This window comes from Mytilus edulis, chromosome 1, assembly GCF_963676685.1.
Source record: "Mytilus edulis chromosome 1, xbMytEdul2.2, whole genome shotgun sequence".
In the NCBI taxonomy this organism is placed as follows: Eukaryota; Metazoa; Mollusca; class Bivalvia; order Mytilida; family Mytilidae; genus Mytilus; species Mytilus edulis.
This window is the reverse complement of record NC_092344.1, coordinates 109,634,430-109,653,724: the sequence shown is the minus strand read 5'-3', so window position 1 is coordinate 109,653,724 and position 19,295 is coordinate 109,634,430. Positions and strand designations below refer to the sequence as shown.

Sequence of the window (19,295 nt, the reverse complement as noted above, 5' to 3'; positions counted from 1 at the left end):
TTTTCTGAAGTACTCATTCTACTCACCATTAGGTAATATCCTGACCATGACTGGTGATGATCTAAACCTACTACTCACCATTGGGTAATATCCTGACCATGACTGGTGATGATCTAAACCTACTACTCACCATTGGGTAATATCCTGACCAAGACTGGTGATGATCTAAACCTACTACTCACCATTGGGTAATATATCCTGACCATGACTGGTGATGATCTAAACCTACTACTCACCATTGGGTAATATCCTGACCATGACAGGTGATGATCTAAACCTACTACAATATTTTCCGAATTTTATTTCAAATCTCTGTCCTGTTACTATAACTGGATACAATTGTAAATCTGCTGGATCTATGGTTTCTTCCTGACTATGTGTCTGGATTGTCTGAAAAAATGTAAGTATTATTAGCTCACAAATGTACAAACAATTTTTGTTTAAAAATTATTGGAAGGAAAAAAAAACATTTTTTATGACATAATATACACCACATCTTCTTATTTATATATATATTAAATGTAAATTAAGGATATCTATAACAAATTTAAATGATGCCATACTTTCTTCATTATAAGGATAATTTACAATTAAAATGGCAGTATCAAATAGAAATACATATGGAACTCTAACTATCTAAGTCTGTAGGCTGATCTATGGATATCTCTTGTTTATTGGTGGCTTATATCCATATCTCTTTTGATTCCCAATGATTAATTATAAATGTGGATATAATCATGGTATGACAGAAAATAATTGGAGGTGAAAGATACCAAAAGGACAGTCAAACTCGTCAGTCGAAAAATAAACTGACAACACCATGGCAAAAAAAGAAAAAGATCAAAAGACAAACAACAGTACACAAGACACAGTAAAGAAAACTAAAGTCTGTGCAACACAAATCTTACCAAAAACTGAGGATGATCTCAGATGAATGTTAAATGTAAAACTTGAGTATCTTAGTATCTATGAGTGATGTTTTTGTATTTTTGTAAACTTTTGATTCATTCATTATCGTGGGTACCAATTTATGTGGATTGGTAAAAACTGACATTTTTGTGGATATTGGATTTCAGGTTTTTCCAAAAGTCTGAAATTAAGGTGGTACCCAACACTTTCACTAAAATTAATTTGGCCTGTTTAATTTTCATAAAATTTTGTCAAAGTATGAACTTTGACCCTTTAACAAAAATATAAAAATTTCAAAAATTTTTAACCAACCGTTTTGTCAGAAAAATTACACTGGTTATATAGCAGTTTGACAAACACCAATTTTGATCATTGAGAAGCTAAGTATTCCTTTTTACAACACAACGTAATTAAAACGTTTAGATGACTTTACAGAGTTATCTCCCTGTTGTGTTAGGTACCACCTTAATTATACAAAAAATTTGATATTCATTGAACATTTGAATTTGTGGTTTCTATATATCCATGAATCCATGAAAATTAGTATCCAACGAAAATAATAAGGAATCCACACCATTGTAAATTACCTGCATTTCTTCCACAGGACTATCATCATGTTTTCTCTTTTTCATCTTTGAACACAAACTAAGATTTTTCTTTTTACGCACAATGATACATGCTACGACAATAACAGCTACAGTAAGAACTACAGAAACTGATGCACTAGTGGCAACTGCTATATTATCTTTCTGGTTTGCCATTATACCACCGGTATATAACGGAACTTCATCTATTTAAAATAAATAAATCAAATAATTAAACATGTACATATCAATAGATGTGATAATTCAGATATATTGCAATAAAAAAAAGATGTACTATGAAAATATAACTCAGTGTTTACAGGGTTTATTAATTGTCAAAATGAATAAGAATTTGTTTAACTAAATTTCCCCCTAAATTTTCCCATAGGAGGAAAATATAATGAACATTTATGTGAATGATTTAGAGACGACAAACCTTGACATAAAGGTCCAGTAAAACCTACAGCACAACCAAACTGACATGCTCCTGTCTTGGCATCACATGATTGGTCTCGACATGATGTACATCTCAACTTACATCCTACTCCATAAGTACCAGAGGAACAAACTGGGCAATAAAACAAAGATAACATTTAAATGTAGAGAGTACACTGTGAGAGAGTATATATAGGTGTATGGAAAATTGCATATTTGAATTATTTTCGAGCATTTATTATTGTAATTGTTCAACAATGAAAAAAAATGTGAAATTAATTATTACAATTTTAGGAAATACTGCATATGTTAAAGTAATATGCTACATGTAATAAAATTTAAAAGCTGACTTTTTATTTTACAAAATATTTCGTGCTACATTTTTCACAATAATAAATTCACAACATTGTCATATAAAAACATTGTACATACATCGTATTTCTGAATCTATACAGCTAATAGCCCTAGTTCATCCCTTTTAAACATTCACACTCTAGTTTCATAAAACATAATTTTTTCCATACACAAATTTCTATAGAACTCACCTTGATTACAACTTTGTCCATCCATTCCTTCCAGACATCCATATACACACGTTCCATCTTCTTGTGTACATGTGGCATTCTGGCAACCTTTACATTGATACCCACAATACTGTCCATAGAATCCTTCAATACAGCCTTTGGAACATTTTCCATTCGATCGTTCACAAATTCCCTGCAGACAGTTTACACTACAATTGACATCGCATTTGTTTCCATAGTAACCATCATTGCAATCGAAGTTAGAACATCCTCCATGAACTTTGTAACATTTGTTTCCCTTACATCCATCACTACATGGCATTTGACAATAATCACCAAAGAAACCAGAATTACATTCTCGTGAACATAGTCCACTGATACGATGACAGCCTGGTTGATCACAGTTCTTTGGACAACTCTTATTACAATAATCACCATAAAATTTGAATTCACAACCATTTGAACAAGTACCTGTTGTCTGATGACAGTTACGATAGTTACAATTTTCATTACATGAATTGTTACAAGTATCGCCATAGTAACCGGGTAAACAACCAGAATCACATTTCCCATTATGTTTGTTACAGTAAACATATCCATTATAGTCACTAGGTCTACAGTTAGCATTACATTTCTTGTCACATGTTGTTCCATACCAGTATGCTTGGCAGTCCCCACATGTGCCATTCTTTAGAAACTGGTTACCATCACTACAGTGTTCAGGGAACCTTTGGGTGCAGTACTCATTAAACCAACCACTTTTACATCCAGATGGACAGGTCCCATTCACAAAACATGACTGTCCGGTACAGTTTCCACAAATATACTGACATTTCTCCCCATGATAACCAGGATTACATCCATTTGGACATTTTCCTGTGTCTTTATCACAGGCTAACGTACCCCCTATACAATGATCACTACAATTTAAACAGGACCTACTGAAATCATCAAAGTACATCCCAGTGCTACAAACTGCACAATAAGTTTTGCCAAACTGGTCATCAGCACATTTGTCACAGTTTGAAATCTGACATTGCTTATTACAAAGTGGTCCAAACCAACCATGCTTACAACCGTCTAGACAATGTCCTGTACTACTGTTACAATTACTGATTCTCCCATTACAATGCTGGCTACACTCTGTACAGATCAAGTTAGTTGGGTACCAGCCTTGGGAACAACGTCCACATTTTGCTGTATCCCCATGTGTTTTAGCTAAAACACACTGATCACAATGATCAATATTACAAACCCTGTCACAGTTCGTTCCATAAAATCCCTTTTCACAACCATTATAACATATCCCAGTGGTCTGGTTACATTGAGAATCCCCTCCTATACATTTGTCACTACAATTAACACATTTATTAGCCTGATAACTATAAAACTTTCCCTCAATACACTTTGAACAAATAGGCATGTAATAAGTAGATGAAAATCCACACTGTAAACAAAACTCAAAGTTACAATATTGCTCGTTACATCTCTTCCCTGTCCAGTGTGATTTACAACCAAACACACAATCACCTACAGCATTACAGCGACCCAACAAACAATTACCATTACACGTTTTCTCACATCGGTCACCATACCATCCTAACTTACAACGATCACATATTTCTGTATTGTTTTCATTGTGATAACAGTCTAAACAGTCCGGAATGGAACAATTATTTTGGCACTTGTCACCACTCCAGCCTGGTTTGCATCCATACCAACAGGAACCAGTAGACGAGTCACAGTGTGATTTTCCTATCAGGCAATTTTCACTACAGGAATCTGAAAAAAATAATAAAATAATAATAATATTATTGATTACTCTGTAAAATGTTTTTAGTGTCGCTTGTCTGAGTATTCACAAAATTTCACCATACTTTGTGTCCCTCTGTCTGGCAATTCATGTCCATAGTTCAGTTCTGGTGTTTTCTCTATGAATTGTAGATTTTAGTTTGCCTTGATCTTTTGTCCTACATTTTGTACATATGGCTTTCTTGAATTCTTGTTGTCTTTTAATGCAAGTGCAGCATGTATCTTGTGTGCTAAAAATTTTCTGTTTGTAAGATTTGATTTGTTTGGCAAGTTTATGAAATCTTTAACACCAATATTTTTTTGTTTAGCTTCCAGCTATATATTCTGTTTTGAATATCTGTTTGATACTTTGATACTTTCTAACATCATTTTTTTACCAATATAGTTTTGATTTAGAGAGGTCTATGCATGGAAGGGGTGATGATCTGAGGAACATGTATCTATTGGTTACATAACGAGGAAGTTTTTCTGTTTATGTAGGCTGGGGTCAACATCATTGCTCTTGAAGATGTTATCATTGTTCTTTCTTCTTATTATTCTGGGGTGGAGCTTCTGCTGCTGAGTGGTTAAAGTAGTAGAACTACTGTATCACTAGCATGTCAACACTGAGGTTGAGTTTGAATCCTACATGTACCTGTCATGCCTGTTGCATGTTAGCTTGAATCCAATCAACAAGTAACAGTAAATGAACGACGTCTACCGGATTCCGCGAAATATTGACTAGATTTTGCATTGTTGCAACCGTCGACTTTCCGACGGGACAACAGTAAATCATAACGGAAAGTATGCAACTTCTAGGAGAATGAACTTGTTTGCTCAAATTGAAGATGAAGAAATACTACAGGATTTTAAAAATGAATATGAAAAAAGTCATGAAGAAGTTCTTTAAAATGAAAATCGCGGACTTGACTGGTATAAGGTGGTAGAACTTTGATAGGTGTCAAAGAAAAAAATTATAATAGCCTTTCAAGACGTCATAATTATTTGGACTAGTGGCATTCCAACAATGACGTCACTATAAAATATTTATGTATGTTGGATTGTTGGATATATTTAGAATATCTCGTCATACTGATTTTTCCGTATTGTAAAAGAAACGTAAATAGTGTAAAGGAGAGCTCAAGATACGATAATTTCATGAGAAACAGAAGGGAAATGTGTAAAAAAGAGTTTAAAGTCAATCTATTCATTTGTGTGTCTCCTTCTCATCAATCTCAGTAAGATTTGTTGGGGGTTTTCCACACTATAAAAACCAAAATGAATGATGTGAGGGGATGTCACTCTGGTCAACCACATAGGGGATTGACGGCTTGAAGCCATCTTTACCCAAACACCTTTTCAAATTTAAGATAAGGAAATGAACCACATAAAAATACGTCTGGTCATAAATTCTCCACTGCGTCAATCAGTCAAATGACACAAAACAATTTTACATTTAAATTAATTAACCTTCTTCACGGTTGCAATAATCATTTAATATTTATACTTCATAAGCTTTTAAGACTTTAACAAATAAATTATTAACAAAAGTGATGTTTCATAATTATTAACCTATCGCTACATTTTGCATTCCACATTTTTGTTTTTTGTAATGGTGTTTTCTTTCACGTCCGCAATTTTGTGGAAAGTCTCGAAGTTAAAAATAGAACACAAATCTTTAAATAGATACATGTATAAATAGTATATTGTTAGAAGAGTTAAACATGGAATATTCTCCTAATAAAAGAACATTCAGTGGATCCTTAAAAGAATTTTCTTAGTATTGATTCGTATGGTTGTCTCCTGAAAGGAAATTGTAATACAGCCTATATGGGTAAAAAATTATCCGAATAAAAAATAGACAGGTACCCTGAAAGTAGCATCTCAACTTGAATATAGAATAGAACTGTTTTCAATTCTTTTTCATTCATAACTTGAAGGTCGAGAGCGACATTCTATCGATCATGTCTACATCATACTACTACTATATATATCTACTAAAATCTACTAAAAAAAAAAATACACACATTTTCTGTACTTCAATAAGAGAGGGGGCAGGACCTTTTTCAGGACGTCGGGACCGGGTGTTTTTAAGCTCAGAATTTTGGAATTGGTTCTTTCGGGATCCGGAAATTCTTTTTTGGGATTTTGGGATGTCAGTATTTAAGTTTCTTTAAATTCAGGACCTCGGGATTTCATGTTTTTAAGCCTGGGATATCAGGATTAGAACCCCTCCGACCCCGCCCCCCCCACCCTTTTCCCTTAAGACAACAACCAGACAACAACACCAGGCAAAAAAAAATGGAAATCAAGAGGAAAAGACATCGATGATGATATGCATTTGTGCAGATGGACTATAACAAAACACACAATTTCCAGTCGTGTCTCAGCCTGTGTTTTTGTTGGTTATAGGGGGATTATTCTGGTAGGCAAATTAAACATGAATATGTACATCTGTTTTTATGTCATGTCTCAATCTCCATATTTTTAGTTTTCTTGTAAATGTTTTACACGATGTATCACCTGGAAAATACACTGTACTACATGTACAAAGACAATGTCTCGAAAGAAAGCGAAATTCAATAACAGAAGCACATTAATTCATTGTCATATATAATAAGATTTAAAAAGAGTTGCAGAATAAAGGATACTGGTGAATGTAAAAATTGAACAAAAGAAATAAAAATTTGCTAAATTATAAAGAATAACAATGGAAAATAAAATAATAATTAAATATAATACTGATCACAGACAAGAACAATGTACAGATTAAAGAAATAATTTAATGATAGAAAATTTTACAACATTTTATTTTGAGGATTTCACAGATAAAGCGTTATATTTAGGTAAAGAACAGTTAGCTACACACTTCATGTAGACCCTTATAAAATCGTTGGGTTATCTCGGTGTGTTCTGTAATAATAAAAACCAGATGCTCCGCAGGGCGCAGCTTTATACGACCGCAGAGGTCGAACCCTGAACAGTTGGAGCAAGTATGGACACAAAATTTAAGCTTGATACAGCTCTGAATTTGGATTGTGATTAAATAGTTGACACAGAATGAACGTAGTCAAGGAACTTAAAACTTAAAAACTTAAAAATTTTAAATTTGAAATTTACCTATTATGGTCCAATATCCAAAATCTAAATACATGGTTAGATTCAGCATATCATAGAACCCCAAGAATTCAATTTTTTATGAAATCAAATAATGTTCAATTTTTGACCCTTTAGACCTCAATGTGGACCAATTTGATAACCGGTGTCATATGGTATTTTGAACCCCATGGTAAATTGACCCCGGGGTCAAAATACCGCTATGGTAAATTGAACCCCCCCATGGTAAATTGAACCCCCCCTGTATGGAAAATTGAACCCCCATGGTAAATTGAACCCCCCTGTTTTTTTCATCCTAGATGAATATTAGAACATTTTACATTATTCTAAAGCTTATCATAGATTAAAAAATCATTCATACAAGAAGGGGAGGTACATTTTCCATGCTTAATTAAAAGAAATATCTTTGCTTGGTATAGGTGCTCTGAAGTCTTTACCAACAAAATGTCATTCAAAATACCTATTGACACATTATAACTAGACCATATGTAGCTTGAATGCTTTAATTATTTGTAATTATAACATATGTATATATATATATATTATATAAGGATAGTTTTGATTTTCCATGGTAAAAAAAGGGGGAGGGGGTCAAAATACCATGGCAAAGTAAAATTTCAAAAATATCTTTTCCAGCAAGTTTAATACATACAAACTACTTGTTGGTGTATATTAACTACATATAAGAGTTAAAATTGCCAGAATTTTTTGAATTGTCTAGAGTAAGGGGTTCAATATACCGCAGGAGGGTCAAAATACCATGGCAAAGTAAAATTTTCAAAATATCTTTTCCATCAAGTTTAATACATACAAACTACTTGTTGGTGTATATTAACTACATATAAGAGTTAAAATTGCCAGAATTTTTTGAATTGTCTAGAGTAAGGGGTTCAATATACCGCAGGAGGGTCAAAATACCATGGCAAAGTAAAATTTTCAAAATATCTTTTCCATCAAGTTTAATACATACAAACTACGTGTTGGTGTATATTAACTACATATAAGAGTTAAAATTGCCAGAATTTTTTGAATTGTCTAGAGTAAGGGGTTCAATATATCGCAGGGGGTCAAAATACCATGGCAAAGTAAAATTTTAAAATTATCTTTTCCAGCAAGTTTAATACATACAAACAGCTTATTGGTGAATTCTAACTACATAAAAGAGTAAGAATTGCCAGATTTTTGGAAAGTAAGGGTCTAGAGTAGGGGGTTCAATATACTGAAGGGGGAGGGGGGGGGGGGGGGTCAAAATACCATGGCAAAGTTAAATTTTCAAAATATCTTTTCCAGCAAGTTTAATACATACAAACTACTTATTGGTGTATTCTAACTACATAAAAGAGTTCAAATTGCCAGAATTTCTGAAATTAAAGGCCTAGAGTAGGGGGTTCAATATACCGCAGGGGGGTCAAAATACCATGGCAAAGTAAAATTTTCAAAATATCTTTTCCAGCAAGTTTAATACATACAAACTACTTATTGGTGTATTCTAACTACATAAAAAAGTTCATATTGCCAGAATTTCTTAAATTAAAGGCCTAGAGAAGGGGGTTCAATATACCGCAGGGGGGTCCAAATACCATGGCAAAGTAAAATTTTCAAAATATCTTTTCCAGCAAGTTTAATACATACAAACTACTTATTGGTGTATTCTTACTACATAAAAGAGTTCAAATTGCCAGAATTTCTGAAATTAAAGGCCTAGAGTAGGGGGTTCAATATACCGCAGGGGGGTCAAAATACCATGGCAAAGTAAAATTTTCAAATAACTTTTCCAGCAAGTTTAATACATACAAACTGCTTATTTGTGTATTCTAACTACATAAAAAAGTTAGAAATGCCAGAACATTTTAAATTAAAGGTCTTGAGTGAGGGGTTCAATATACCGCAGGGGGGTCAAAATACCATGGCAAATAAAATTTTCAAAATATCTTTCCCAGCAAGTTTAATACATACAAACTACTTATTGGTGTATTCTAACTACATAAAAGAGTTAGAGTAGCTAGAATTTCTGAAATTAAAGGCCTAGAGTAGGGGGTTTAATATACCGCAGGGGGTCAAAATACCATGGCAAAGTAAAATTTTCAAAATATCTTTTCAAGCAAGTTTAATACATACAAACTACTTATTGGTGTATTCTAACTACATAAAAGAGTTCAAATTGCCAGAATTTCTGAAATTAAAGGCCTAGAGTAGGGGGTTCAATATACCGCAGGGGGGTCAAAATACCATGGCAAAGTAAAATTTTCAAAATATCTTTTCCAGCAAGTTTAATACATACAAACTGCTTATTTGTGTATTCTAACTACATAAAAAAGCTAGAAATGCCAGAACTTTTTAAACTAAAGGTCTAGAGTGAGGGGTTCAATATACCGCAGGTGGTCAAAATACCATGGCAAAGTAAAATTTTCAAAATATCTTTTCCAGCAAGTTTAATACATACAAACTACTTATTGGTGTATTCTAACTACATAAAAGAGTTAGAATAGCTAGAATTTCTGAAATTAAAGGCCTAGAGTAGGGGGTTCAATATACCGCAGGGGGGTCAAAATACCATGGCAAAGTAAAATTTTCAAAATATCTTTTCACGCAAGTTTAATACATACAAACTACTTATTGGTGTATTCTAACTACATAAAAAAGTTCAAATTGCCAGAATTTCTGAAATTAAAGGCCTAGAGTAGGGGGTTCAATATACTGCAGGGGGGTCCAAATACCATGGCAAAGTAAAATTTTCAAAATATCTTTTCCAGCAAGTTTAATACATACAAACTACTTATTGGTGTATTCTAACTACATAAAAGAGTTAGAATAGCTAGAATTTCTGAAATTAAAGGCCTAGAGTAGGGGGTTCAATATACCGCAGGGGGGTCAAAATACCATGGCAAATAAAATTTTCAAAATATCTTTCCCAGCAAGTTTAATACATACAAACTACTTATTGGTGTATTCTAACTACATAAAAGAGTTAGAATAGCTAGAATTTCTGAAATTAAAGGCCTAGAGTAGGGGGTTCAATATACCGCAGGGGGGTCAAAATACCATGGCAAAGTAAAATTTTCAAAATATCTTTTCCAGCAAGTTTTATACATACAAACTACTTATTGGTGTATTCTAACTACATAAAAAAGTTCAAATTGCCAGAATTTCTGAAATTAAAGGCCTAGAGTAGGGGGTTCAATATACTGCAGGGGGGTCCAAATACCATGGCAAAGTAAAATTTTCAAAATATCTTTTCCAGCAAGTTTAATACATACAAACTACTTATTGGTGTATTCTTACTACATAAAAGAGTTCAAATTGCCAGAATTTCTGAAATTGAAGGCCTAGAGTAGGGGGTTCAATATACCGCAGGGGGGTCAAAATACCATGGCAAAGTAAAATTTTCAAATAACTTTTCCAGCAAGTTTAATACATACGAACTGCTTATTTGTGTATTTTAACTACATAAAAAAGTTAGAAATGCCAGAACTTTTTAAATTAAATGTCTAGAGTGAGGGGTTCAATATACCGCAGGGGGTCAAAATACCATGGCAAAGTAAAATTTTCAAAATATCTTTTCCATCAAAGTTAATACATGCAAACTACTTGTGTGTGTTTATTTACTACATATAAGAGTTAAGATTGCCAGATTTTTTTGAACTGTCTATAGTAAGGGGTTCAATATATCGCAGAGGGTCAAAATACCATGGCAAATAAAATTTTCAAAATATCCTTTCCAGCAAGTTTAATACATAAAAACTACTTATTGGTGTATTCTAACTACATAAAAGAGTTAGAATAGCTAGAATTTCTGAAATTAAAGGCCTAGAGTAGGGGGTTCAATATACCGCAGGGGGGTCAAAATACCATGGCAAAGTAAAATTTTCAAAATATCTTTTCCAGCAAGTTTAATACATACAAACTACTTATTGGTGTATTCTAACTACATAAAAGACTTCAAATTGCCAGAATTTCTGAAATTAAAGGCCTAGAGTAGGGGGTTCAATATACTGCAGGGGGGTCCAATTACCATGGCAAAGTAAAATTTTCAAAATATCTTTTCCAGCAAGTTTAATACATACAAACTACTTATTGGTGTATTCTAACTACATAAAAGACTTCAAATTGCCAGAATTTCTGAAATTAAAGGCCTAGAGTAGGGGGTTCAATATACCGCAGGGGGGTCAAAATACCATGGCAAAGTAAAATTTTCAAATAACTTTTCCAGCATGTTTAATACATACAAACTGCTTATTTGTGTATTCTAACTACATAAAAAAGTTAGAAATGCCAGAACTTTTTAAATTAAAGGTCTAGAGTGAGGGGTTCAATATACCGCAGGGGGTCAAAGTACCATGGCAAAGTAAAATTTTCAAAATATCTTTTCCATCAAAGTTAATACATGCAAACTACTTGTGTGTGTTTATTAACTACATATAAGAGTTAAAATTGCCAGATTTTTTTGAACTGTCTATAGTAAGGGGTTCAATATATCGCAGAGGGTCAAAATACCATGGCAAATAAAATTTTCAAAATATCTTTTCCAGCAAGTTTAATACATACAAACTACTTATTGGTGTATTCTAACTACATAAAAGAGTTAGAATAGCTAGAATTTCTGAAATTAAAGGCCTAGAGTAGGGGGTTCAATATACCGCAGGGGGTCAAAATACTATGGCAAAGTAAAATTTTCAAAATATCTTTTCCAGCAAGTTTAATACATACAAACTACTTATTGGTGTATTCTAACTACATAAAAGAGTTCAAATTACCACAATTTCTGAAATTAAAGGCCTAGAGTAGGGGGTTCAATATACCGCAGGGGGGTCAAAATACCATGGCAAAGTAAAATTTTCAAAATATCTTTTCCAGCAAGTTTAATACATACAAACTACTTATTGGTGTATTCTTACTACATAAAAGAGTTCAAATTGCCAGAATTTCTGAAATTAAAGGCCTAGAGTAGGGGGTTCAATATACCGCAGGGGGGTCAAAATACCATGGCAAAGTAAAATTTTCAAAATATCTTTTCCAGCAAGTTTAATACATACAAACTACTTATTGGTGTATTCTTACTACATAAAAAAGTTCAAATTGCCAGAATTTTTGAAATTAAAGGCCTAGAGTAGGGGGTTCAATATACTGCAGGGTGGTCCAAATACCATTGCAAAGTAAAATTTTCAAAATAACTTTTCCAGCAAGTTTAATACATACAAACTGCTTATTGGTGTATTCTTACTACATAAAAAAGTTAGAATTGCCAGAATTTTTTGAATTAAAGGTCTAGAGTAGCAGGTTCAATATACCACAGGGTGTCAAAATACCATGGCAAAGTAAAATTTTCAAAATATCTTTTCTAACAAGTTTAATACATACCTCACCATGGTATTTTGATGGAAAAGATGGAAACGTTGTTTTGAAAATTTTACTTTGCCATGGTATTTTGACCCCACTACCATGGTTTATTGAAACGCCTACTATAGACCTTAAATTTTTAAAAATTCTAGCAATTCTTACTTTTAACATTGTAATAATACTCCAATAAGTAGTTTGTATGTATTTAATATACTGGAAAAGATATTTTGAAAATTTTACTTAGCCATGGTATTTTGACCCCCCTGCGGTATATTGAACCCCCTACTATAAACCTTGAATTTCAAAAATTCAAGCTATTCTAACTCCTTAACATAGTTATAATACTTCAAGAAGTAGTTTGTATGTATTTAATAAACTGGAAAAGATATTTTGAAAATTTTACTTAGCCATGGTATTTTGACCCCCCTGCGTTATATTGAACCCCCTACTATAGACCTTGAATTTCAAAAATTCAACCTATTCTAAAACCTTAACATAGTTTTAATACTTCAATAAGTAGTTTGTATGTATTTAATATACTGGAAAAGATATTTTGAAAATTTTACTTAGCCATGGTATATTGACCCCCCTGCGGTATATTGAACCCCCTACTATAGACCTTGAATTTCAAAAATTCAAGCTATTCTAACTCCATAACATAGTTATATTACTCCAGTCAGTAGTTTGTATGTATTTAATAAACTGGAAAAGATATTTTGAAAATTTTACTTAGCCATGGTATTTTGACCCCCCCTGCGGTATATTGAACCCCCTACTATAGACCTTGAATTTCAAAAATTCAAGCTATTCTAACTTGTTAACGTAGTTTTAATACTCCAATAAGAAGTTTGTATGTATTTGATATACTGGAAAAGATATTTTGAAAATTTTACTTTGCCATGGTATTTTGACCCCCCTGCGGTATATTGAACCCCCTACTATAGACCTTGAATTTTAAAAATTCAAGCTATTCTAACTCCTTAACATAGTTATAATACTTCAAGAAGTAGTTTGTATATATTTGATATACTAGAAAAGATATTTTGAAAATTTTACTTAGCCATGGTATCTTGACCCCCCTTCTATAGACCTTGATTTTCAAAAATTCAAGCTATTCTAACTCCTTAACATACATTGTAGTTATAATACTCCAATAAGTAGTTTGTATGTATTTAATATACTGGAAAAGATATTTTGAAAATTTTACTCAGCCATGGTATTTTGACCCCCCTGTGGTATATTGAACCCCCTACTATAGACCTTGAATTTCAAAAATTCAAGCTATTCTAAATCCTTAACATAGTTATATTACTCCAGTAAGTAGTTTGTATGTATTTAATATACTGGAAAAGATATTTTGAAAATTTTACTTAGCCATGGTATTTTGACCCCCCTGCGGTATATTGAACCCCCTACTATAGACCTTGAATTTCAAAAATTCAAGCTATTCTAACTTGTTAACGTAGTTTTAATACTCCAATAAGAAGTTTGTATGTATTTGATATACTGGAAAAGATATTTTGAAAATTTTACTTTGCCATGGTATTTTGACCCCCCTGCGGTATATTGAACCCCCTACTATAGACCTTGAATTTTAAAAATTCAAGCTATTCTAACTCCTTAACATAGTTATAATACTTCAAGAAGTAGTTTGTATGTATTTAATATACTGAAAAAGATATTTTGAAAATTTTACTTAGCCATGGTATTTTGACCCCTGCGGAATATTGAACCCCCTACTATGGACCTTGGATTTCAAAAATTCAAGCTATTCTAAATCCTTAACATAGTTTTAATACTTCAATAAGTAGTTTGTATGTATTTAATATACTGGAAAAGATATTTTGAAAATTTTACTTAGCCATGGTATTTTGACCCCCCTGCGGTATATTGAACCCCCTACTATAGACCTTGAATTTCAAAAATTCAAGCTATTCTAACTCCATAACATAGTTATAATACTCCAATAAGTAGTTTGTATATATTTGATATACTAGAAAAGATATTTTGAAAATTTTACTTAGCCATGGTATCTTGACCCCCCTTCTATAGACCTTGATTTTCAAAAATTCAAGCTATTCTAACTCCTTAACATACATTGTAGTTATAATACTCCAATAAGTAGTTTGTATGTATTTAATATACTGGAAAAGATATTTTGAAAATTTTACTCAGCCATGGTATTTTGACCCCCCTGTGGTATATTGAACCCCCTACTATAGACCTTGAATTTCAAAAATTCAAGCTATTCTAAATCCTTAACATAGTTATATTACTCCAGTCAGTAGTTTGTATGTATTTAATATACTGGAAAAGATATTTTGAAAATTTTACTTAGCCATGGTATTTTGACCCCCCTGCGGTATATTGAACCCCCTACTATAGACCTTGAATTTCAAAAATTCAAGCTATTCTAACTTGTTAACGTAGTTTTAATACTCCAATAAGAAGTTTGTATGTATTTGATATACTGGAAAAGATATTTTGAAAATTTTACTTTGCCATGGTATTTTGACCCCCCTGCGGTATATTGAACCCCCTACTATAGACCTTGAATTTCAAAAATTCAAGCTATTCTAACTCCATAACATAGTTATAATACTCCAATAAGTAGTTTGTATATATTTGATATACTAGAAAAGATATTTTGAAAATTTTACTTAGCCATGGTATCTTGACCCCCCTTCTATAGACCTTGATTTTCAAAAATTCAAGCTATTCTAACTCCTTAACATACATTGTAGTTATAATACTCCAATAAGTAGTTTGTATGTATTTAATATACTGGAAAAGATATTTTGAAAATTTTACTCAGCCATGGTATTTTGACCCCCCTGTGGTATATTGAACCCCCTACTATAGACCTTGAATTTCAAAAATTCAAGCTATTCTAAATCCTTAACATAGTTATATTACTCCAGTCAGTAGTTTGTATGTATTTAATATACTGGAAAAGATATTTTGAAAATTTTACTTAGCCATTGTATTTTGACCCCCCTGCGGTATATTGAACCCCCTACTATAGACCTTGAATTTCAAAAATTCAAGCTATTCTAACTTGTTAACGTAGTTTTAATACTCCAATAAGAAGTTTGTATGTATTTGATATACTGGAAAAGATATTTTGAAAATTTTACTTTGCCATGGTATTTTGACCCCCCTGCGGTATATTGAACCCCCTACTATAGACCTTGGATTTCAAAAATTCAAGCTATTCTAAATCCTTAACATAGTTTTAATACTTCAATAAGTAGTTTGTATGTATTTAATATACTGGAAAAGATATTTTGAAATATTTTACTTAGCCATGGTATTTTGACCCCCCTGCGGTATATTGAACCCCCTACTATAGACCTTAAATTTTAAAAATTCAAGCTATTCTAAATCCTTAACATAGTTATAATACTTCAAGAAGTCGTTTGTATGTATTTAATAAACTGGAAAAGATATTTTGAAAATTTTACTTAGCCATGGTATTTTGACCCCCCTGCGGTATATTGAACCCCCTAAGTACTATAGACCTTGAATTTCAAAAATTCAAGCTATTCTAACTCCTTAACATAGTTATAATACTTCAAGAAGTAGTTTGTATGTATTTAATAAACTGGAAAAGATATTTTGAAAATTTTACTTAGCCATGGTATTTTGACCCCCCTGCGGTATATTGAACCCCCTACTATAGACCTTGAATTTCAAAAATTCAACCTATTCTAACACCTTAACATAGTTTTAATACTTCAATAAGTAGTTTGTATGTATTTAATATACTGGAAAAGATATTTTGAAAATTTTACTTAGCCATGGTATTTTGACCCCCCTGCGGTATATTGAACCCCCTACTATAGACCTTGAATTTCAAAAATTCAAGCTATTCTAACTCCATAACATAGTTATAATACTCCAATAAGTAGTTTGTATATATTTGATATACTAGAAAAGATAGTTTGAAAATTTTACTTAGCCATGGTATCTTGACCCCCCTTCTATAGACCTTGATTTTCAAAAATTCAAGCTATTCTAACTCCTTAACATACATTGTAGTTATAATACTCCAATAAGTAGTTTGTATGTATTTAATATACTGGAAAAGATATTTTGAAAATTTTACTCAGCCATGGTATTTTGACCCCCCTGTGGTATATTGAACCCCCTACTATAGACCTTGAATTTCAAAAATTCAAGCTATTCTAAATCCTTAACATAGTTATATTACTCCAGTCAGTAGTTTGTATGTATTTAATATACTGGAAAAGATATTTTGAAAATTTTACTTAGCCATGGTATTTTGACCCCCCTGCGGTATATTGAACCCCCTACTATAGACCTTGAATTTCAAAAATTCAAGCTATTCTAACTTGTTAACGTAGTTTTAATACTCCAATAAGAAGTTTGTATGTATTTGATATACTGGAAAAGATATTTTGAAAATTTTACTTAGCCATGGTATTTTGACCCCCCTGCGGTATATTGAACCCCCTACTATAGACCTTGAATTTTAAAAATTCAAGCTATTCTAACTCCTTAACATAGTTATAATACTTCAAGAAGTAGTTTGTATGTATTTAATATACTGAAAAAGATATTTTGAAAATTTTACTTAGCCATGGTATTTTGACCCCTGCGGAATATTGAACCCCCTACTATAGACCTTGGATTTCAAAAATTCAAGCTATTCTAAATCCTTAACATAGTTTTAATACTTCAATAAGTAGTTTGTATGTATTTAATATACTGGAAAAGATATTTTGAAATATTTTACTTAGCCATGGTATTTTGACCCCCTGCGGTATATTGAACCCCCTACTATAGACCTTGAATTTTAAAAATTCAAGCTATTCTAAATCCTTAACATAGTTATAATACTTCAAGAAGTCGTTTGTATGTATTTAATAAACTGGAAAAGATATTTTGAAAATTTTACTTAGCCATGGTATTTTGACCCCCCTGCGGTATATTGAACCCCCTAAGTACTATAGACCTTGAATTTCAAAAATTCAAGCTATTCTAACTCCTTAACATAGTTATAATACTTCAAGAAGTAGTTTGTATGTATTTAATAAACTGGAAAAGATATTTTGAAAATTTTACTTAGCCATGGTATTTTGACCCCCCTGCGGTATATTGAACCCCCTACTATAGACCTTGAATTTCAAAAATTCAAGCTATTCTAACTCCTTAACATAGTTATAATACTCCAATAAGAAGTTTGTATGTATTTAATATACTGGAAAAGATATTTTGAAAATTTTACTTTGCCATGGTATTTTGACCCCCCTGCGGTATATTGAACCCCCTACTATAGACCTTGAATTTCAAAAATTCAAGCTATTCTAACTCCTTAACATAGTTATAAAACTCCAATAAGTAGTTTGTATGTATTTAATATACTGGAAAAGATATTTTGAAAATTTTACTCAGCCATGGTATTTTGCCCCCCCTGCAGTATATTGAACCCCCTTCTATAGACCTTGATTTTCAAAAATTCAAGCAATTCTAACTCCTTAACATACATTGTAGTTATAATACTCCAATAAGTAGTTTGTATGTATTTAATATACTGGAAAAGATATTTTGAAAATTTTACTCAGCCATGGTATTTTGACCCCCCTGTGGTATATTGAACCCCCTACTATAGACCTTGAATTTCAAAAATTCAAGCTATTCTAAAACCTTAACATAGTTATATTACTCCAGTCAGTAGTTTGTATGTATTTAATATACTGGAAAAGATATTTTAAAAATTTTACTTAGCCATGGTATTTTGACCCCCCTGCGGTATATTGAACCCCCTACTATAGACCTTGAATTTCAAAAATTCATTCTATTCTAACTCCTTAACATAGTTATAATACTCCAGTTAGTAGTTTGTATGTATTTAATATACTGGAAAAGATATTTTGAAAATTTTACTTAGCCATGGTATTTTGACCCCCCTGCGGTATATTGAACCCCCTACTATAGACCTTGAATTTCAAAAATTCAAGCTATTCTAACTCCTTAACATAGTTATAATACTCCAATAAGCAGTTTGTATGTATTTAATATACTGGAAAAGATATTTTTAAAATTTTACTTAGCCATGGTATTTTGACCCCCCTGAGGTATATTGAACCCCCTACTATAGACCTTGAATTTTAAAAATTCAAGCTATTCTAAATCCTTAACATAGTTATAATACTTCAAGAAGTCGTTTGTATGTATTTAATATACTGAAAAAGATATTTTGAAAATTTTACTTAGCCATGGTATTTTGACCCCTGCGGAATATTGAACCCCCTACTATAGACCTTGGATTCAAAAATTCAAGCTATTCTAAATCCTTAACATAGTTTTAATACTTCAATAAGTAGTTTGTATGTATTTAATATACTGGAAAAGATATTTTGAAATATTTTACTTAGCCATGGTATTTTGACCCCCCTGCGGTATATTGAACCCCCTAAGTACTATAGACCCTGAATTTCAAAAATTCAAGCTATTCTAACTTGTTAACGTAGTTTTAATACTCCAATAAGAAGTTTGTATGTATTTGATATACTGGAAAAGATATTTTGAAAATTTTACTTTGCCATGGTATTTTGACCCCCCTGCGGTATAT

At 32.1% G+C, this 19,295-nt stretch overlaps 1 protein-coding gene across 2 annotated transcripts in view; it reads right to left on the bottom strand.

Moving 5' to 3' along the window:
* LOC139517486 (multiple epidermal growth factor-like domains protein 10) overlaps window positions 1-19,295 on the bottom strand; it is a 40,649-nt gene that overhangs the window by 12,222 nt on the left and 9,132 nt on the right. Inside the window, exons 2-6 of one of the 2 annotated variants that reach the window (XM_071308618.1) lie at window positions 2,474-4,234; window positions 1,930-2,061; window positions 1,497-1,699; window positions 278-390; window positions 79-119 (exon numbers count right to left, since the gene is read on the bottom strand). In XM_071308618.1, coding sequence (XP_071164719.1) covers window positions 79-119; window positions 278-390; window positions 1,497-1,699; window positions 1,930-2,061; window positions 2,474-4,234 — 2,250 coding nt within the window. Of the gene's footprint in view, window positions 1-78; window positions 120-236; window positions 391-1,496; window positions 1,700-1,929; window positions 2,062-2,473; window positions 4,235-19,295 lie in introns of both variants that reach the window. The other variant, XM_071308608.1, reaches the window with a different exon arrangement.